The 23,096-nt window shown below is 37.1% G+C and overlaps 1 protein-coding gene across 1 annotated transcript in view; it reads right to left on the minus strand.

Moving 5' to 3' along the window:
* The window catches only part of LOC134535917 (uncharacterized), a 32,816-nt gene extending 17,820 nt beyond the window's left edge, over window positions 1-14,996 (minus strand). The window contains exons 1-3 of the mRNA XM_063375294.1: window positions 14,934-14,996; window positions 11,090-11,375; window positions 6,006-6,181 (exon numbers count right to left, since the gene is read on the minus strand). Coding sequence (XP_063231364.1) covers window positions 6,006-6,181; window positions 11,090-11,375; window positions 14,934-14,996 — 525 coding nt within the window. The remainder of the gene's footprint in view (window positions 1-6,005; window positions 6,182-11,089; window positions 11,376-14,933) is intronic.
* Window positions 14,997-23,096: the final 8,100 nt, after the last annotated feature.

The raw sequence follows: 23,096 nt of genomic DNA on the forward strand, positions 1-23,096 counted from the left end.
GTTTCATTTTATGAAAAAAAAAAACAAAAAAAAAAAACATGTATGCTCCTGAGGTAAGCTATTACCAAGAATTCTGTACTCAGGAGTACTGCAAGTTCCAATAAAATATAGTTGTATTCAAATAATGTGAATATTTCTCAATAAGTAAGCAAATCTCACAAAACTAGTGTCATCTAAATTCTTAGTCTTCACAAACTGATCGATTTAAGGTCAGTACTATCATTATCTAAAATTCCGACGATGTCAGTATGAAATGAATCTTTAAATTTGACATCTCCAACACTATCATTGATTTAGTACTTAATTTAAGATTTTGAAAATGCCTATTTGCAAACAGTAGTTTGAATAGCTTTCCAGTATTAGCTGCACATATTAAGCGCGGTAAACAAAAAGCCAAAAGTGATATAACAATGTTAACTTTTCTGTGGCTTTAAAACCAAATAAATAAATGTTTTACAATAACTTCTTGCTTGTAAGCACACTCATTTTTTAACGTAACACACTCTTTTCATATCTAACATTTATTTCAAAATAACTTTACCATCGAAAGTGCAATTCTTTACATATTTTTTTACTAGTCTATATTTCTATATAATAATTGTACAGCGGGACTGTAAGTTTGTTTGCAGAAAATCAACTAAAAATTGCCAGACTGGTTATACAATTTATATTTCACTGTTATGAAATTACGTAATTCATGCTGAACCAAGAACATAAAAATACATAAATTTGTTCGTTACCGAGGTTAGACGTTACTGCATGTACTTCCCGTGTTAATGACACACGAAACTACAGTAAACTCGTGGAATAACATCATGTCAGTGTTAAGAAGACTGCAAGAATCCACTCTACCACTCTGGTTCTGGGGTAGAGCGCCTGCCTTGTGACTTGTAGGACCCGGGTTCGCGCCCCGGCTCCTCCAAGGCGGATTGCCCAGACAAAATGGTGGCATTTTCTCTGGTAGGAATACAATCCCCTGTAACAAGTCAGGCTACCAAAGAAACGGTGGGTGGAACAGAAAAAAACCTTCCAGGTGGCTTCCAAATGGGGAGCCCGTTTCTTTTCTTGGGCTCCCCATGCGGTGGCCATTCCGGGGGTTTCTCCGGGGGAACGGAGTTTTGCAAATATATATATATGTTTAGTTTTGAAGCGTTTTAGTTATTAGTAACTGTAGCATTATAATTCCAAAATGTTATAAATAAAGCTCAAACAAACTTTAAAACTTTTTAAAATATTTTTCTTTTGAACATAAAATATTTGAATTAAGTGTGTATCAGTCAGTGAGTGGTTTTATACCGATGTTGTGTGTTCAACCATTTATCGTCATATATTTTCTTGAAGTATTATTGAATGTTAAATTTGAGTTACACACTATTGACCAATACCTTTGTTATGTAGTATTTTAGACCTTTTTTGATGAAAAATTTTTTTATAGGCACATTAATTGTATTCCCAAAAATATTTTTCTGAAAAACCATGTAGTTTTCAATCAGAAAGATCGTCTTTAACACACACAGTATTGCGTGTGTGTGTGTGTGTGTGTGTGTGTGTGTGTGTAGGTGTGCACGTGCACGCCAGTATTACATCCAGATATAAATAAAATATTCTATTTACTTCAAAATGAGCAAAGCCATACTTTCCAACCCAATCTTATTATTAAAAAGTTATCAATTTTAGGCCTTGTCAAGCAATGCGTGGTATATATTTGTTTTAATTATCTTTCAAATAGACGCTTTGCAGTCAAAGTTTCAAATGGTATTAGGTGTTCCGCAAAGTAGTCGTTTATCTCAACTTCTCTTTAATATGCTGATGGAAAGGAAATATGTTTGTGAAACTATTCAGCAAGATATTTCAGCTGTCTAGATATGGTTTTCAAGTTAACAAACGTCTCTGAAATACAATATCATTTATTTAATAACATTTAGTAAGAAAAAACAAAGTAAGAAATTACATTAAACGTGGTGTCCACTTTTAATACCTTCGAGTTATATTGAATGCCAAATTTTTATTTTTCACCATCATGTAGATAATACTATTAGTTGCACTTGAAGATCTTATGTCTAATTAAATTTATATCTTTCTCTGCAACAATACCTGATTGTATACTTTGCTCTTTATATTGATTAGCTATGAAGTAGAATATTGTGTCGTAATTTGTAATTAAATAACTAATTTTTATTGTAATAGAATTGAAAAAACGCAGAATTTTTTTTTTTAAATTAATAATTTAAAATTTCAGGCTTTTAAATTCATTTTAAATATGCTTCATTCCTATATAAATTCAATATGCATTTTCTATTTACTAGACGTTCAATCAGTGATGTAGGCTACGTTTTATTACCATTTTTGATGCTTCAGACATAATATCTCGGTTTGGATTAAGAGTTTCAACTTGCACTTATAGAATTAGTGACACTTTTAAAATTATTAGTAACTATAAAATTTGTAAAAAGGTATAACTCTTTTTGAAACATTCATTGGTAAAAAACGTAAGCAAAAATGATATTAAAACTTTTTTAATCGACATATTTATTTTGTAAACACCATTTTAGTTTCTGTTTAAGATTTATGTGAAAACCAAAGTAACCAATTATAACCAATTAGTTACTATGAACTTGATCAATCTTTATCTATTTGTGTGTTGTGTCATAAAGTTATTATTATGTATCATTGTGCTTATATAGTGACTATTTTTTAATGTATGTGTCATATTTCGTTTATAAGTGTTGTAACTTGTAAGGCACAAAAAAAACTGATTTTCAATTTAATCTGACAGTTTTAAAGAAGCAGAATAATATGTACGCATAGTAATGCCTGTGCTGCTTGATCAGTGCCAACAAACTACTCTACACAATAATATTTCCCTCGAATTTCAGCATCTTAAATATACATTTTGTAGACTTTAATTTAATATGGACATTAAAAACCTTAATATCTGAGAATTTTGTGTTCTATCATCCTAATAATGAAAACATTACATAAGAAAACCCTTGAATATTTGCGTTGGTTTTGCACTCATTTTATAATGATCTACAATTACTAAAATTATTCCAGTGTGCAAAAATGTAAATTCTATGAAGCTAGTTACGTTACGATTTTATGAGTAAGGCCGTTTTCATCATTCCGTGGAATGTATAAGAAATGTTGGCAGAATTCCCCTTCGTCCATTTTTGTTACGGCAGTCTTCCATTATGGTAATTTTCTTCCTGTTTTGACAAAGGCTACGGAAAAGTACCATAACTACCATATATATTTTTTTAACCGTCGTAATAAGAATACAGTGCTTGCTCACCCTATAATACATTTTTTGGAAACATTTCTTTCTTCACGTCCGCGATCTGGAAATGATTTGTTATTGCAACTATCACCTTCAGAATCGCTATCTGTAGGCTTTAAAGTTAACCTGAGAAGCAGCTTGAGGGTTGACAGCGCTATCTACCGAGTATTCTATACACTACTTCAAGGGCAATGCCGCTGTACTCTTTCCATGGAGTGTATAAGAAAGTATGGTAGAATTCCGTCTCGTCATTTGAATTTATGGCAGTTTTCCGTCATGATACTTTTCCGCTTTTTTCGAAGAGGCCATGCGGAATACAGCCAGTATGGTAGTCTTCTGTGCCCCCACATCTTACACATGCCGATGGAAGATCAACATCTTACACATGCCGATGGAAGATCGATATCTTACACATGCCGATGGAAGATCGACATCTTACACATGCCGATGGAAGATAGTCATGTCGCTCTCAACAATAAACAAAGATAGTTTAAAAAAATATCTTTCCACATTACGGCCTTGGCATATAAATTTCAGTATTGATATTAGGTTTATATTTAGGCTAAGCCACATTAGATTTTTGACATTTCAATGGAATTTTTCATGGTATTTAAAAATATAAATGGCAATCACATCGTATTTTTTTTGTTTCAATATATATGTTCCATCTATCAGCCTTAACATATGTATAAGCCGGCGTAACATCGAGATTTTAACCTCAATATGTTGCCTTCGAGATGTCACCATTGAAATTTTCGCCTCGACAAGTCCAACCAAAATCTATAACAATTTAGATCAATCTGCGTAATTAACAGTCTGTAATGACTTTCCGCCAAAATCCTACCTACAGGGAAAGTCTAAGATTAATTTAAATATAGTCAGACGCCCGAACAGTTTCGAACATCCTGAAGTTTGCCGCTAGCTCGTGCATCTTAGTGGTCCGAATAAAATAAAAACACGGTTTTACGTGAGTAATTAATTTATTCTATTTAAGAGTATTTTTATTGTATCTGTTATATTTCAAACCTATCGTTCATTTTAGTTACTATCACCTAGCAGGGCCAAAAATTAATACCCCTAAAAAAAGAAAAATAAATTTTGCAAAAATTCCTTGACATAAATAGTACGTTAAATCGTTGTTAAAGTAACTGAGACAATATCACACATTTAAGTTATGACAAAAAAATAGGAGATGCGTCGGATTCAGTGTCGATGAATCCTTAGGTTTCCCGCCAACAAGCTAATGCCATTTCTCGTCATTAGTTTTATTTGAGGGCTATTTCCAAAATTTTAACTCGATATCTCCCTTGCAGCATGTGATGATGATTACGAAGACTTGAGCGACCTTTTTTACGCCCATGGCATTACACTAAGTCAGGGGTTCCGAAACATTTTTCAGATCGCAGCGCACTTACAGGTTTAGTATTATGCATCGGCATCCTACCTAGTCTAAATATGAGTACAATGACAATAAACGATGATGAAGATTTTTTTTATGACACTAGTCACAGAAATGTAAACAACTACAATCTGAGGCTCACATAGGTATAGGTATGTGTGTGTGTTTTGTATATAATATATATCATTCCCACACACCATGTTGATTCTTTCGTTTTTTCGTGTTAACTTTTATTTAAGGCAATTTATACAATTTTTAATTCTATACCTCCCATACACATGTTGTTTTGTAACAAATATATTCAACAGACATTCATTTAGTGTAATATAATGGGTGTAAAAAGGCGCGCATGTGATGATAATTGCACATACTCACGCGCCTATTTACACCCATGATTCATTATCTTATTAAAACTAGGCATCAACAATAATCTATCTTAACATCAAGCTAAAATTTTAACCATAAGCAGAATATTCTAGTGATGTAAGCAATAACACACGTGAAATTCTTGGCAATTGTTTAGTAATTTCCAAAAACTTTCCTACATTTAAATACTTTTTGGGAAAATATCTTTATTTTTATTAAATTAAAAAAAAAAAAACGTGTGTCCAAAAATTATAGAGAACCGAGTCTTTCAGAGTTTCTGGATGAACCTACATTTGATTTATTCTTGAATGATACATAATAGTATATTTTTGTGTATAAATTTATATATAAATACTAAAACAATTCAGTGTAAAGTCAGTCAATGTGACGTGTGAGCTCGGTGATCTCATTCCCGAACACAACCCAAGCGTGAGCACCGGTGAACGCAGAGAGTGGTGTATGCAGCGCGCGCCATTTGCATGGTTTATTGCGAATACAAGTAGGTTAAGTCTCCGGAGAAGAGAGAGGAGGAGTGTTTGCTCTCCACAGCGGCGCACACTTTGGGAACCCCTGCGACTAAAGTGAACACGTGTTGAAAATATTCGCGGAAGAACAGGAAATGATAGGGAGGTAAAGTTAATGACGGTAAAAGGAAAACACACGTGCAGGGCGCCGTGTGAGACGGAGCGCTAGGGCTTGTTGGAGGGGGGTTGTGTTGGATAGGGGAAGGAGGAGGTTGGCACGGACCTCAATTTTTTTTTCCCTAACCTAACTAAAACTAAGTGTATTTTGTTTGGGAAGGGTCTGGGTTAGGGAAGACTCTGGGTGCGTCCCAGGCCGAAGCCTTTACGCCTATTCATGCTGGGTTTAAGCCATGCAGACAAGGGAGCATGCATCGTGTGCTTGTTCGGGGATTGGCCAGCCATGGCTGCAATTGGCGCCATGACTATGACTATAGCGGACCTCGCTGACGGCCTCGAAGTCCTGCGCGGATATCAGCTCGTCCTTGTCCCAGTCCAGGAGGTGCGAGAAGAAGTGCGTGAGCTTGAGGCGCTGCAGCGGCGACAGGCTGTCTTTCTCCTTGGCGCCGCGCTCCGCCGCCTCTTCGTCCTCGCTGGGGAACCGCCGCACCCACGTGGCTGCCGGCACACACACGTGGTCAGTACATGCTACACACTAGCAGAACCAAGCACACGTTGTCCGGCGCAAGCGCGGCTCCAGAAGGGGGGCGGTGGGCAGGGCCGGCGCGTCCGTACACGCGAACCAGGCGACCGAGCCCAGGGCGCCAAGTAACTGGGGGCGGCGCAGCACGACACATAACAGCTGATACAACATGTTTAACGATTATTGAAACTAGATGAAAATGGATTTTTGTAACAGTTTGGAATGTTTATATTGATAAAAGTAATTATTTAAAGTCCACCATGACCTGTTATGATTTGTAATAAGTAAAAAAGTAAAAAAACAAAAAAACAACACAAGCCTGCTTACATTTGATTGTTGACAAAATCTTAGGCTTACGTGATGTATTTTGAGGCAAAGAAATTTTTTTTTGGGGTGTCCGGCCGCCGGGTTGGGGGGGGGGGGGGGGGGGGGGAGATTAAGGTTTTTTGCCTAGGGCGCCAATTTACCTTGCACCGGCCCTGGCGGTGGGGGCGATAGCCCCTCCCGAGACCAAATTTAATGATTACTGTATATTTATGTTTACTTAAATATTTAATTTCGCATGTTAAACGTTTATCTCATCAAAAGTTGCATGGAGCTACTAAGGTTCTGTATTTGAAACCTGTAATTTGTAAATAACCTAATATTCCAAGGCCAATATCTGACGATTTTCATTTTTTGCAACTACGACCTTTCTTTGTGCGATAGCCCCTCCCGAAAAGTCATCCTGAAGCCGCCATTGGTCCGGCCCGTGCATACTTATTTCATTTTCAAATAATTCCCAGTATTTAACGTTTATAAACAAATAACATGTCCAAAGATAGTTTAATTGCAATGTGATGCATATGTCGTTTACCTGCAAATGAAAGAATATGAGTTATTCGTAGCTGCAGTACACGGCGCTGCCCAGGCTGAACACATGGTGTTAAGAGCTATTTGACAGCGTGGTGGACATAGAGAAATGATACACACACTTGCTGTTTGTATGTCTATGACCTATGATTTTCTATTTACCCATGGCTATCGGTTGAACGGTTTAGAAGTTGATCTAGCGATTTAGTATCTATCTATATATCTATCTATATGAAGAAAAAAAATACTTCGATGTGCCAACTTTCATGGCGATCGGTCGAACGGCGGTGTCGGAGTTTATCAACGTCATACATATCAATATCCTATTATATATAGATATATGTGTGTGAGAGAAACTTTCAGTACTCGCCTGATTAACATCTAACCTGTTCTAACCGTTCGCACGTACGATTCGTCTTAAATATCTTTATTTTTATTAAATAAAAAAAAACCGTGTGTCCAAAAATTATAGAGAACCGGGTCTTTCAGAGTTTCTGGATGAACCTTTATTTGATTGATTCTTGAATGATAAGTTAAAAATAAAATTTTAAGACGAAAGCTACATAACGAACAGTCAGTCCAAAACGTTTTCATTACATGCTGGGACTGATAAGTATGAAGTGGTTGCCTTTAAGTTCATAAAACCATTTAATAACAACTTGTTAATTGGAAAAATATTATAAACATATGGTTATATTAGGATTTCGCTTAAATTCATGTGCAAAAACAAGAAATACGAGAAACAAAATGATTTAGGATACTACCCCTTTAAGGCTCATTCCCACGCACCGGTTATATTAGGATTTCGTTTAAATTAATGTGCAAAAACAAGAAATACGATAAACAAAATGATTTAGGATACTACCCCTTTAAGGCTCATTCCCACGCACCATATTGATTATTTCGTTTTTTCGTGTTAACTTTTATTTAAGGCAATTTATACAATTTTAATTCTATACCTCCCATGCACATGTTGTTTTGTAACAAATATATTCAACATACATTCATTTAGTGTAATAAAATGGGTGTAAAAAGGCGCGCATGTGATGATAATTATTGCAAATAATCGCGCGCCTATTTACACCCATGATTCAGATTCTCCAATTTGTTAAGAGAGCCGCAACATGTAGTTTATCTGTATCTATATGGAATTTTAAGACGATAAAAAAATCGATATAAAATCAAACTATTTTATTCACAAATTCAACACAAAGTCTTTAAAAAAAAAAGGCTACTTAGAGGGGAAAACACATAAATGTAAAAAAAATTACGATATTCATTAGCACAGTTCTACTGATAAAACAATAAAATCTAAATAATTTAATTAAATAATTATTAAAGTAAAAACTGCACCTGGGCGAGTGCTGGCGGGCGGTGCGATGGTAGGCGCGAGCGCAGGTTGAGGACATGCGCTGTGATCGGGCCGTTTGATTTTGTTCGTCTTTTGTTTTTATCTGTGCTGTGGCAGCAGAGAAGCCTAAGATGTCCATCAAGTTCTGTCCCTGCCCGAACACGCCCGAATATTCACATTCGGGCAACCTCGGGATTTGTTTTATTTTTGCGCAGGAAAAATGAATTCAAATATTAAAAGTGATCGGGTAGGTTAGTGACATTAAAACACTTTAAAACACTTTAAAACACTATGGACGGTTAGTTAGGTTAGTATAGCTACATTAAAATAAACAAAGAAATATAAATATATATAAATAAACCCGAGGTTGGCCGAAGATGAATATTCGAGCGTGTTCGGGCAGGGACAGAACTTGATGTACATCTTAGGCTTCCCGTGACAGCGCAGAGAGTTGCAGAGCCGTGAAATCATTATGAAAATAGCCGCATTCGGCTCTCGAGACGCGGTCTGTCTACCCCATGCACCAAGTGAATATCTGTTGAAAATATTATTTTTTGCAGGACAGCAAAACTCAAGGAAAGTAACGAGTTAAAATTTTAGAAATAACCCTTTTATAAAAGTAATGACGGAAAAACCGAAAAAAAAAAAAAAAAAAAAAATGGGTGTCTGTAAAGTCGGTTTACGGACGATAGTTTAACGTGACAACGTCATAACAAAAAATTGATGAAATGATTGCATACTTTTATGAATAAAATTGAATCATTTTTATTTTAATAATAAAAGAATAAATACTTGAAATTTTACTAGTAATCAGATTTTTAAAATGCAAGCATAATTAACCTTTATTGCCGAAATTGTTGTTGTAATAAGCAATGAAAACCACATTAACTTTTCACTTCACTTTATAAACAGTCGACGAAACAGTTCACGTGTAGATGACTTGTAATTAATTTTAAAAACTGGCGTTTAGCTATAAAGTTATATATAATGATGAACAAGTTTTCATATAAATAAATTTTAATCAAATATATATCATCAATTATATGGATCACCGTAATTTTTTAGTTAATTGTAACATAACGCATTATTACTTCACTCACCGACAGATGCTACTATTTTTTAATAATAAAAGAATAAATACTTGAAATTATACTAGTAATCAGATTCATTTTCTTACGTACATTTGACGTAGAAATTATTTCATATTACACATTTATAAACAAAGTTTTAAGTTTTCACGATTGTCGGTGCGGCGCAAGCGTGCAATGAGCGTGACGGGACACAGCGTAACGGAACGATGCGCGTAACGGGACACTTTTTTCGTGCGTGCAGCCGGCGTTCATCGATTTATTAGACGTTGTCACGTCAAAAAAATTCCACGTGGCGTGTGAGAACCGAGCCATCAGTGACCGGGCGACGCTAACTCCGCCGCTACTGATCACCGAGAGTTGTCGAGGCACACGGCCTCCCGAGAGAGCCACCGGGCCGGAGCCATGAATAGTTTAAATGTCACTGAAGCTCGGCCTGGTCCTGTCCGGAGCCCGTCACTTCGCGGGTCGCTGCCGGGGGAAGGTCCTCAAGGGAAGGGTCGTGGTGGCCACCCCAGGAGGGACCTCGCAAAGGTCTTCCGGAGGGGTTGCTCAGGCATCCCGGTGCTTTCCTCCTCCTCCTCCTCCGACATTACTTAAAACAGGGAGTGTGGTAAAAACTCCACTCTTATTAAAACTAAGACATCAACAATAATATATCTTAACATAAAGTTAAAATTTTTAACCATGAGCAGAATATTCTAGTGATGTAAACAATAACACACGTGAAATTCTTGGCAATTGTTTAGTGATTTTCAAAAACTTTTCTACGTTTAAAAACTTTGTGGGAAAATGACTTCCGTGATTTTTTATACTTCTAAAGACTTTTTGGATCTTCGGTGACTTTCATGACTTTTCCTACTACTCGGGAATGTCTGGGGTCCTTAGTGACTTTCGTGAAAATTAATCCACGCTAAGAGATTTTGTCTGGGTCTTCGTTGTTTTTTTCGTGACTTTATCTACTACTTATGAATTTATGGGATCTGTAGTGTCTTCCATTAGCATTTATACGATTAGAGACCTTATGGGGACTTCAGCGACTTTCGTGACTTTTACGTTAGTGGCTTTCGTAAACGATTCAGACTTTATGGGGAGATCAGTGACCTTCATGAATTTTCCTATGGGGTCCTTAGTTACTTTTGTGAACATTTCAGCGATTTAAGACTTTATGGCGACTTCAGTGACATCCATGACATTTCCTACAACTCGGAACTTGCTGGAGTACTTAGTGGTTTTTGCGATCATTGTCTTCAGGGACTTTCGTGACTTTTCCTACAACTCGGGACCTCAGGGTCAGCTGGGGTCCTTGATTACTTTTGTTATCATATCTGCGATTAGAGACTTCAAGGGGACTTCAATGACTTTCGTCAGTGACTTCCCTACAACTCGGGACCTACAGGCTTATTGGCTTTTGTTAAAAAAATTCAGACTTTACGGGGACGTCAGTGACATTCGTGAATTTTCCTACGTCTCAGAACTTTCTAGGGCTTTTGTGAACATCTAAGCGATTGAAGACTTTATGGGGACTTGAGTGACTTCCGCGACGGGCCTCGTGTGTATTCCCGCGTTAGGGTCACAGCGGCAGGACTCACACCACACGTGCACGCTCCAGCCGCCGTGGCTGTGCGCGTCCTTGCAGTCCTCGCCGGGGTGCGACAGCGGCTCCGCGCCCCCCTCGGGCAGGGTGCGCCAGCGCTTCAGCAGCTCCTTGGTCTTGTCGCGCGTGCGGTCGCAGGCGCTGCGCCAGTTGGCGATGAACTTGTGCGGCACCCGCGGCGGCTGCGGCGGCTGCGGCGGCCCGCAGTCCTCGTCCTCCAGCTCCAGGGAGGCGCCCCTCGAGCAGCGCAGGCTGTTCCTCTTGGCCGCCGCCGAGCCGTTCTGCGCCACGCGCGACCACGTCTCACCCTCGGGGGGAACCACACACAACTACTGGGACACCTCCAGCAACATCCACGTAACTTAGAAACACACAACGCAGAAATTACACAAATTAGAAACGTCGTAACTTAGAACTATAATAACTTAGAACTATTTCAACTTAGAACTGTAATAACTTAGAAACACGTGACTTAGAAACACGTAACTTAGGAACACACAACTACTTGGAAACCTCGAACAAAATTCACGTAACTAAGAAACACGTAACTTAGAAACACACAACGCAGAATTACACAAATTAGAAACGTCGTAACTTAGAACTATCATAACTTAGAACTATTTCAACTTAGAACTGTCATAACTTAGAAACACGTGACTTAGAAACACGCGACGCCAAACCATATTGCTTAGAAACACGGGACTTAGAAACACGCGACGCCAAACCACATAACTTAGAAACACACAACTTAGAAACAAGCATAACTTAGGAGATTCCATCTTGTTTGTTTCTAAGTTGTGAAACCACCCCCCCCCCTCGGGGACGGCTCGTCCTCCCGCCGCCTTCGAGACCGCGGCCACGCCCAACAGGCGGTGTCCACGCAGCGACAAAAAAAAATGTGAGCGAGTCTTTCATTACCAGTAAACATCAGTGTAAACATCCAACCTCGGTAACGAGCACAATTATGCGTTCTCATGTTGCAAATACACTCACAATACGAAACTTGGAAAAAAAAATTTAATGTAGGATTTTTTAAAATAATGCCGTGTGTGATAAATGTACGCAAATCGTTTTTTCAACTACATTTATTGACGCGTATCACACGTAGTAGCATTTTAATATCAGGCAGGAATTTTAAACTACATAATGTAACTGCTCCGATAAAAGAAAAAAAAAACTGGAACGAATACTAAACCCTGGATTTGGACCTGATTTTCGACAAGGAATTTTACTAAAAACATTGCCCATATTGTTAAAATTAACTAAACATTTAATACTATAACGTTTCGCCTTGGTTTTTGTGAACTTTCTTTACACATGTCCGTTCCATGTGACTTCCGTTCCATTCACGAAATTACTCCTGCCAAATGCCGTATACCGAGAGCTAAGATGTTACACATCAAAAACGGGACAGTAGAAGATCAAGTTGTATGCATTACCAAAATGTGTAAACACAGAAAATTAACCTTCTGCGTTTGATCGTGACAGAATTACTCGAACAAAAATGTTATTTGTTTAGGAAAGATTGCTTGATGTTTACAAATAGCATAAAATAAGCCATAAGTTTGTTGACAAAATTTAAAACAAAATATAATATGCGATTGTTACACAGGTTTATCCAGTTCTCAACGTCATACCGAAAACCGTTGATAGTTAATTTAATCACGGTTCTAAGTCATCAAAATCAATTTAAATAAAGATAAGTGGATCTCAGCTGTAGACGTTTTTCAAAACTTTTGTAATCCCCCGTGCAGTGAATGATTAGATGATATTACTACAAAGTTTTGTTACGCAATCATAAATAACCAGGCAACGGGCCTGCGGTATACCACCTGCAGGGGAATCTTATAAGGTGTACTATGCATGCTATGCCATAGAAGACACACACCACGTCTAAGCAAGATCCACAATCCATTCCGACGGCGAAATTATTTCAAAGTTCCATTTGCACCTTTAGTGGGTAAATCCCCCCCCCCGCCCCTGATTATAGGGGGGCTTCCAGATAAATTTAATACAGTTTATCCCACGGAGGGGAGGGGCGCCTCCACCCCCTCCCATTTTCCTGGGGCGAATTTGAATTACGAAAGAAACTTTCGTTCTTGATTAATGAGTATGACCCTAATACTGATAACAATCAAAATATAAAAAAATACTATACTTTTCAGGAAAAAAATACTCTTTACGCCATTTGTGCGGCAAACATTTTAAATCGAGTAAACTTTGTCTATTTATATCGTAAAAAAAACTATGCTGACATAGCAAGTTATTTGCTTAAATGAACTGAACTATATTTTCATAGTTATCATGGTAATGTATTTACAGTATAAACTTTCCAATTTACACGATTAAATATTGTTTTTCCCCACATAAGTCGTGCAAAGAATTTATTTCTTTTAAATTATAGCTTGTTTGACTTCTATCTTGAATAGTTATCAATAGTAAGGTTATTCATGATTGCATACAACAAAAATTTGTAGTCACTTTGGAGCAGTTTGGTGATTTTAAAACTTTTGAAAAATAAATACTTATGCTCAAATATAGTCAGAATAGTGCAGAGTGGGGATTTAAAACTTATGGAAAAAAAAAGCTTATAACTCAAAAAACTACGACACTTTCTTTTTATTAAAATTCAAAACTGTGTTTAACTGACTTATCAACTGGTCTCGGCTTGAGTATTGAGTTCTAGGACATTCTGTATAGTGAATCATCCTTTGGAATTGCCCTAAAACAAAATAACTTTAATTCCAAAATGATGTGTGAAGCCGATTCTTATGCGCGCGATTCACGCATGCGTCAATAGTCCCGAGCAAACACAGCTGGCACGTCATAAGGGGTGTTCACAGTTAAGATCAGCCCATCATTTTTGCGCTCGTTCAAAGCATTTACATTTATTTGGTTAATTTTTTCGTGATTCAGTTCATTTCAACCATATAATCACGGTGCTGCAGAATGAATAAATTATCTTAATTAAAATAAATGTCTGTTTTGTAACTGGGTACTTATTATTTAATTAGTATGGTTAGTTTGCGGCAGCCAGAATGGTTCGGGCAAGTACAGAGCATATGCTGTAGAATGGCAGTAGTATTGTTACGATGCAGCTAGCGATGAGGGCAGGCCAGGACTGCGATAAAGGTAGCGCCCGTCTCTTCAACTACCGACGTCTAATCCGGTTAGCGGCCTTCCCTTAAGACTATTCGGCGCCTCTCTCTCTCACTTTGTCTCGTCTGTAAGATTTAACAGGCTCCCAGAGCCCGTCCGCGTGAAGTGGCTTAACTATGTCGCCACTGTTCTTGGAACTTCGAGTGTTGAGTCGGGAATCCTGATGACGAGACACTTCGGAGGGCTGCGAGACCTTCCCGGATCGGGACTTGGCAGTTACTTAAGACGGAGGCCGGAGGTGACAGAAGTGAAATGAAGAGGGAGAGTGCCCCCCCCCCCCTCCCCCCACACTCCCTCTTAACGAACTGCTGCAGACCATGGTTGGGACCGAGGTACGTGGTAAGAGACGGAACACAAGAGGAAGCCACTGTCGAGCTGAGCTACAGCGAGGAGAGTTAATAGTGGACATATTTAAAGTGTGATTACTTTGTGTACAGACAGTTAAATTGTTATAATTTAGTTAATAGTGTTACTATTAGTTAATAAATAAAACTGTAGTTGATTAATTGGGCTAATCCTTTAACTGTTTTCCCTACTCGTAACAATATTATGTAGAACGACAGGAGCATATGATGTATAATGACTGGAGGATGTTACACAGGATTAAAGGAGCACGTGATGCAGAATTACAGGAACATGTTACACAGGATTAAAGGAGCACGTGATGCAGAAAGACAAACCTTGAAACTACCCCTGTGGCCAGGAGGGGTGGCAGGTGTGCTCTTCCTTCTTTCTTCCTCCATTCTACTGTTGCGCGCCGTTCAAGGACACCGTGAGCCTTCACCATCATGCATCATGTCAGTTCTGGCATCCTTCGTCCTGCAATCCAAGAACACAGGCGAGCCGCTGAGATGTTGTGTGAGACACGTGAAACCACAAAGCCTCACTTGTAAATCTGTCACCTGACAAAACTCCTTTCTACAGTCTTGCAGCAACATAAGCCTTTCCAAAAACTCATTGGATCAACAGTTTAGATGTGTTTTCAAGGCGGGAGAAAACAAGCTATAATTAATCACGTCCAACAAGACGCGGGTTTAATGTTTAGAGATTCTGCCTGGCAAAACAAGGATCCCGGGTTCGATTCCCAGCTGAGTTGGTTAATGTTCACCTCCGTACCACAGTAGGCACTGATAAACCATCACAGCGTCATCACGCCAAGAACGCCCAATCTCCCCATGAAGATGGCCTCCGTGCCGATTTATTCATCTTCATGATGTACATATGCCGTTCCGTTATGTTGAGAAAGTGAGTTAAAACATGAGGCACCAGTAATATAACACACACATTTCGGAATTTAAAAACAATACATTGCCAATTGCTGTAGAAATTTCCATAATTAGTTAATGTAAGCAGCAGTTTTTAACGATGTCAAAAATTATGACCTCAAAGACAAAGCTCTCAATGAACTACATATATGTATACGTTCCGCTTTCAAACACCAGTGTGACTAGAAAATTTGTAAACTCACGCTGTTTCAGAAAACAGCATTGAATAGCAATTTAGCCCAATGGAACCCTGAAAGGTGCGTATTAAAGGATATCAGCTATTTTTGATGACCTTCCGAATAGCCTCAAGAATCCTTACAGAATCGCTGACGCAGGCTTTCGATAAAGGACGAGTCGAGTCCGTGCATGCATATTCTTGGCTTTTTGAGGCGTTTGTTCGTTTGAAGCGCGAATTTTCATTTTAAAAAAAGGCAACGACTTTCTATCGCTTAGCCAGCCAATTGATTTCTATGCACGCCCTTTTATTTTTATCCATTTAAGTAAAATGATTATCCTGAACGTGTGGAAATTGAATATTGCCTGAAAATTGAGTAAAATTCAGGGGGTGGCCGCGTCTGCGTGATGACGTGGTATTTGGCTATATGAGGCCTTTTTTTTCCTTCAGTTAATTGTACGCCATTTTGGTAAGACGGGCAGAACATTGGCTGAAGTGTAGTGTATGTATCGTGGAAACAGTTTTAAATTATTTATTTTTGTGAAAGTGGCTGTTTTTAACGAAGGAAATTCTAATTCGTTCTTAAAAACAATCTTCCGAAGTTATCAAGCACTATTTCAGCTCACTATTTCAGCTCTTTTTTTTTTTGTGGAATAATATAGCGATGGCAAGTTTAAAAGGTGACTTTAACTACGTCACCGAATGCCGTCTCCTGACAATTCCTAACTCAATGGAAAAATTCGTAAATGCAAACAAATAACTATCGAAAAAAAAAAGTATTTCTTTGCTGATACACCAGGCTGTGTTAGTGCTAGGGCTAGTTTCTCATCGAATACAGTTTTGAAATTAAGGGATCCTTTGGTTCAATCAGCATTTGTAAAGGACACGTCCTTTATACTTATTCGGAAACGGCAACAATTATTCATCCGAGGCGAAATCGTGTCTTGACGAGTTCTTGGGGCGTCGATGTCGTTTGAATAGGTAACATGGTCGACGGTCGGTCTCCTTGACAACGAGCACGTTATTCCTGCGTCGTCTGAGAAGTCGTCGACCTTATCGATCACTCGCGTGACGAAACGTATCCAAGTTTAGACATGCAAACACGCGAAGCACGCCACAGGGTTAAAGTGGTGGGAGAGTTGAGGGGAGGGGGGGGGGGTGGTGGAGAAAATCCATGTATTCGTGATCGCACAAAGCCCACGCGTGCTGCCAGGCGCTAGACGCTGTAATGGCGGTCGCCATGCAGTACACGAGGCTTTGGGCACATTTTCTGGAAAGTTTCTTGTGCTATCTCAGTAACGTTCATTAACGGGGGTATCTAGTATCCTAAATTATTGTTTTTGTACATGATTTTAAACAAATTCACAATATAACCATTTTTAATACAGCTTACGGCATATGGCATTTTAGTAAATGGAATTTGGTAAATGCGCCGGAAGTCAAGGAACGGGTAACAACCTCGGTGCTGCCATCTGTTGCGTATGTCGCAAACCAAAGCTCACAAAACCAAAGAGAAATTTTACAGTATTAATTGTTTAGTGAATTTTAATCAGTTGGGCAGCATTTTGATTAAATTTCTTGCGGAAAACCAAAACCAGGGTTTAGTTGTTTTTTTTTTTTTAAGTCTTTATATTATCGGAGCCGTTTCATTATATCATTTTCAAATTTATCCATGCGAACCGAATGATTCGATAGTCAACGTAGCTGCTGCGGCAGCGAATTCTAGCCGCGGTTGCGGAAACTACGTTTGATTAGCGTCAAGAAATGACATTGAAAACACAATTTGCATAAATATTTATTACGCTCGGTATCATTTCAAAATAATCTACGTTAAATTTCGTGTCCGAGTTTCGTATTACATTTCCTTATTTAATGTTTTTTTTATGAAATTAGAGGCAAATCTTTATTCAATCTTAGTATTTACTTAAAGCATGAAATCATATGGTATAAGTACAGTTGTGGATTAACCGTTCATGAGTAGACTTTAACAAAAAACTTTTTTCTTGGTATTTTAATAAATCTTTAAAAATTATTTTCCCCAAAATACACTCAAAACCCTAATTTTTTAATTTAATTAATGAGTGAATTACTACGAATAAATAGTTGAAGACCAAGGACATGCTGACGGCTAATCCAATACCGTGTTCTGCATGATTTCATGCTTTTGAGCCGGCAGACCGACGTAATGGCGGATATTTTGAAGTGCCCGCCGCGGGATGAGAGATTGATATCCCCTCCTATAGGTCTCCCTTACCCCTCCTGAATTGGATCCGTCCACTCTGCGCATGCGCCGACGTCACATCAAGTTTATATAAGCTCGTAAATTTGGTTGGCTTCTCCTTCTCCGGCGTAACTTTGTAACTGACATGACATAGTCTGGTTAGGTCGTGATGGCAGTTGGGTGTCTGGGCAGCACTTAGCGTGAGTACGGATCGTAGGAACGTTTATCTAGTCAATTCGTTTCGGCACGCCCTTAGAAATTGCTTTGAATGTAACTTTTATCTGTTATGTACTAGTTAATGATCATGTTGCCCGAGCGACATTTCGATCAGGCTTTTTATGATGTATTGGTTTAGTCTGCTATGTCATTTTAGACTAAAATACATAGAGTCTTTTCTATCGTAATTTAAATGGAGTTTACTTGCAATCAATTTGGTCGCGTAATAAATTAGCACTCTAGAGTACTGTTTAGATTCGGCAAACTGCTGATGCTTGTTTAATAGTGAGTTACATTCTGGTACATTTTTTTATGAAAGCTATTAAGTATACAAGAAGCTCGAGCACGTTATATGAATGACTTATATGTGAAAGCAATTGTAATGTTGATTAAGAATGTAACTAATTATGTGTAGTATACGTGTCGGGCTACGACACGCTCCATAACCGTAATCTTGAATTTGTAAAGGCGGCTAGTATATATAGCTGTATACGAGATGTGATTTTACTCTTGGTAATAATATGTTACTTTCTTAATTTCCTTTATATGAGATAAACACATAGTCAACTTCCTACAATTGTACTGTATTTGCGGCTACATGAGGGTCGTAACAAATATGATTTAGCTAATTTTATATGCTGTGTGTATTTTTGCTATTTTATTGTAAGGGTTTTTTACTCACTCCACAGAAAATAGAATATTAAAATTATAATATATAATCATGTTTTGTTTGTTGAATGAAGTAATTGTGTTTATATCACGTACGAAAACAGCATATTGAGGGAATAGGGCTTTTGGTTGAGATCGCTGGTTTCATTTTCAATACATGTAGATATACATACAAAAATTTCCTTTAAATTCATAAAAACTATTAAACAAGGACTTATTTAGAATAAAAACTTTTATAAACAAAGAAGATTAAATTATGAATTTATTTCAAATCATGTGAAAAAAAAGGAAATATTAGAAACAAAATACTTTAGGATTCTATCCACTTACCGGAGGTCAGCCATCCTGGAGATAGGGTTTTACGTGTTAATAATTATTTGAAGTGATAAAGCTATTTTCCACAATATCAATTTAAAACAACACCGTGAATTGCTAAGGGAATAATATGGCTATGAAAAGAAATTTAAAAACATGTGTTTTTAGGTATGTTTTAGGTTCTAGTATGAGTGTTTTTACATTGTTTGGTTGTTTAAAAAAAATAAAAAATTGAAACACAAACCTAAGGTACCTATTGTACTTCTTAAATATTTTTACCAAGTTATCCTCGTTTAAATTAATGACGAGTTTTTTTGCTTGAAAGCAATATAGTAAAACTTTTTTGAATCTCACTTAATTGAATTTGACATGAAAACACTATTCTGACTTATGTCTGAATCTTCAGGTAGTCAGGACCGTTATTGAATATTATGTGATACCACGGAAACCTTTCGAAGTTGCGCCTTATGGAGGATTAGGCCCTGACAGCTCGCAATTTAAAATATTTTGATACTGCTCGCAATAAAGCTTCGATGATAAATTTTTGAGTTGACATGGCATAGGACTTAGCTCTGGCTGCTTGTTGACGTCAGCACTTGTGAACCGGTGTGACTATCATGCCAGTTGTAGACGAGTCACCCGCGTGAAATAATAAGTTATTTCCTCGTGAAGCTTAATACAGACTACAGCCTGTTGGTAAATATGTGGTCGCAACAGGGTGTACCTACAAGGTCTGGGAGATACGATTTTTGCCGTGACATGCAAAAACATTCGGATAAATAGCTCAAAATTAAAATTACAGCTAGTTAGATTTTAAAAAACCAAGATGACGAGGACCCTTAAGTACTAACACTGCATAACTCACGTCATTGAGTTAACCTATGACAGCATACATTCCATATCGTAACCCTCTGAGGGGTTGTGTGCGCTTCTCCACACGATCTCACCAGAGAAAAAGAAAGAGCTTCTTGTTAACAGACTTTTTACAGAAATACCAACACACTGAAGGAAAAAAAAAAGATGCAACTGCGATTAGTGACGTGATGATTGTTGACTGTATCGCCCGAGTACTCAAGTCTACACACATTGAGAGGCAGATATTTTTGTACTGGGATGCGGTCATTAATGATTCTCGAGTTACATGAAACAATAAATAACTTTAATTTTTCACGGATGTGCTCAACTGCTGTAATTTGCCAAGATCATATTTCTTCAAGTGTTTTGTTTATGACCCCAATGTTGTTTTCACCCCTCTCCTCTTAATTATCTCCGTTATGCAAGCATAAAAAAATCGAACAAACTTTATGGGCTTTTGTTTTACAGCTTAGGCTGGATTATTTCAATTATTTAAGAAAAACGCCGTGTAATTCCGTGGAGTCAACAATAAATAATATTTTTAACAATCAACTCGTCCTTCCTAAATAGTTTTTGTTCAAAATAATATAACCTATGGTTAACCGTCACTTAGAAATGAAGTAAGGCAGTCAAACTTGAAATTATAACATAATTTAATGCGTTTATATTGTATTTTTACTTATTTACTAGCTGTGTTTGCGAGTTCGTTCGCGTGGTGGTACTAGTGGTGGTGATTATACATCCGTTTTACGAAAATTAATACTTGTTAAATAACCATAATATTTTTATAAAGTTTAAGATATCACAATAAAATAAAGACCAACTTAATAAAAGGGGTAAATACTGTATCTCAAACCTGTGAGAATTTCATGTCAGTATTATCAGAAGTTATCGAGTTGTATCATTTCAATGGACAGATGAATAACGTTAGATTTGTTTTAACTTACTAATTTTCTAGCAGGAAAAAAATTTTATATAATAATTCGAAAAAAAAATTAGATATTATTTATATTTTAATCACGTAAGTGTTTTTCTCGGTCTTCAATGGAAAGGGAAATATCCATCGAACCCAACTCGTGATTTCTAGCCCGTTAAGGGTCGTTATAGGGAGAAGCTCTGATAAGCTGGAGAATTTCCTCGTCTTCCCATCTCTTCGACTCCGTCATCTATGGAGATGGCGGGCCGGGGCTTTATGCAGGTCGCGAGTGGAGGGCCGAGATAACGACAGCGATTTTAGGCCGTTTAGATTGCTGCCATGATTACCACAATGATACGGATCCTCTTACAATAACGGTACACTGGCACTCAAATATCGTAACTTTTTCAACAAATTGCTCATTTTGATCATTAATTTATGACCACCACCAGTGTCAAATGGAGATACAATGTAAAAAAACTATGTATAAAACTAGATAGTTTACATTGAAGCCACGTTTCTGGTCTCGAATTTATATAGTGTCGCTATTTATGCATGTATAAAGAAATTGGGTTATTAAAAAAAAATTGTGCTGTATAGACGTCCACATCTCGATAGTTCTTTCATTGTTTACTAGTATTAGATTTTCGCCATATACTTCAGTTGTAGTCAAACAATCATCGTGTATAATGATTATGGTACGTCTAACAATTAAACTTATTTGTGTACGAGTCAGGAAGCTACCCGCCACCTTTGGTTGCAAACATTAATCGATATCGTGCTGAATCGATCCGTGTCTTATCGCTCATGGCAGGCAAGCATTCTCGCATTCGTGTTCGCGAGACGGTCGTGTGGTTATTGCAGCCGTAAAGGCCGTGCTGCAGTTTAAAATGAACAATAAGTAGTGTGTATTATCCCCTCCGGGTACAGGGTTCAGGGCAGGGTGCAGGGTGCAAGATTTTCTTTTTAATTAAAAACAACTTAAAGGTTCTTCTGAATGACACCAAAATCCCCCCTTTTAAAAAAAAAACATTTTACAGAAAACATAAAAACTCATATATTTTTTTTTAGTTATAACACGAAAAGTGAAGAATAGGAATTTAATAAAATAATACATTAAAATTAAAAATATAAACACTATTCCATATTAAAATTATAAAAAAAAAACCTTTTGATCTCGAATTTCAAATGTGCCCGGTTGGATGCCAAGTTGATGCACTTATAAAAAATTTCACATATTAGTTGTACACAAACGATGACAAATTACGTTAATACAGCTGTATAGTATTTTCCATAACACGAAGCACAGTTGGCATATGTTGATGGCCCAGGGGCTGTGTGTAGCCAATCAGACAATCAGAGATAAACCAAAACGAATTCTCTTTGAAAATAAAATATATGGTCAAAGAAAAGGATATTTATTAAATGAGTTTTTACTAATGTCTTAAATTGTTTTTTTTGTGCACTTGGTAATTAAAATATGCAAAAATATTTACAAAAGAGATTAACAAATAAAAAAACTTGAAAAAAAAAGCTTAGCTGGTTTATTTTATTATGGCTTTGGCCTTGATTTGGGTATGGTTGTTTGCAATGGTTATTTTTATTCTAGTTTAGTCATAAGTTTATCGCTTACCGAGTAAGATTTTGAGCCGAAAGTAAGTCGTCTAACAAATCTGCAGTATGAACTTACGTTTGTATATCAAGGTTTTAAACAAAACTTTTAATTCACAATGAATTTGTTACTGTTGGAAAAAATCTCAATTAATTGAAAAACCTATAACTTTCAGTATATTACTTGTCGCAAAAATTATGTTTATGTTTTGCAAGGAATTGCATTCAAATAACACACTTCTATAGTATAGTTTTCCATATATTTCAGTTAATATAAGAATAATTAGAATAAATTATAAAATACATTTTGACTGATAATTATTTTAATAATAGCAATCGCAGTTTTTATTTAGTCTTGTGCAAATTTTAAATTCCACACTACTGTTTTTTTTCGTTTTTTCTGTGCGTGTGTTTGACATGTTTAACTTACTTACCTGCAATACAATTTAATGCCAATATACCGTTAAGTTAGCTGTTTGTCAGGAAATGAACTTTAACTTAGTAAATCATACCGTTGAAAACTTTAATTATTTTGCAGAACTATGACAGGTAGCTTAACTACTCATATCTATAACGTTATCATATAAGAAAAATTCTAGC

The sequence above is a fragment of the Bacillus rossius genome, chromosome 10, assembly GCF_032445375.1.
Source record: "Bacillus rossius redtenbacheri isolate Brsri chromosome 10, Brsri_v3, whole genome shotgun sequence".
Classification (NCBI taxonomy): Eukaryota; Metazoa; Arthropoda; class Insecta; order Phasmatodea; family Bacillidae; genus Bacillus; species Bacillus rossius.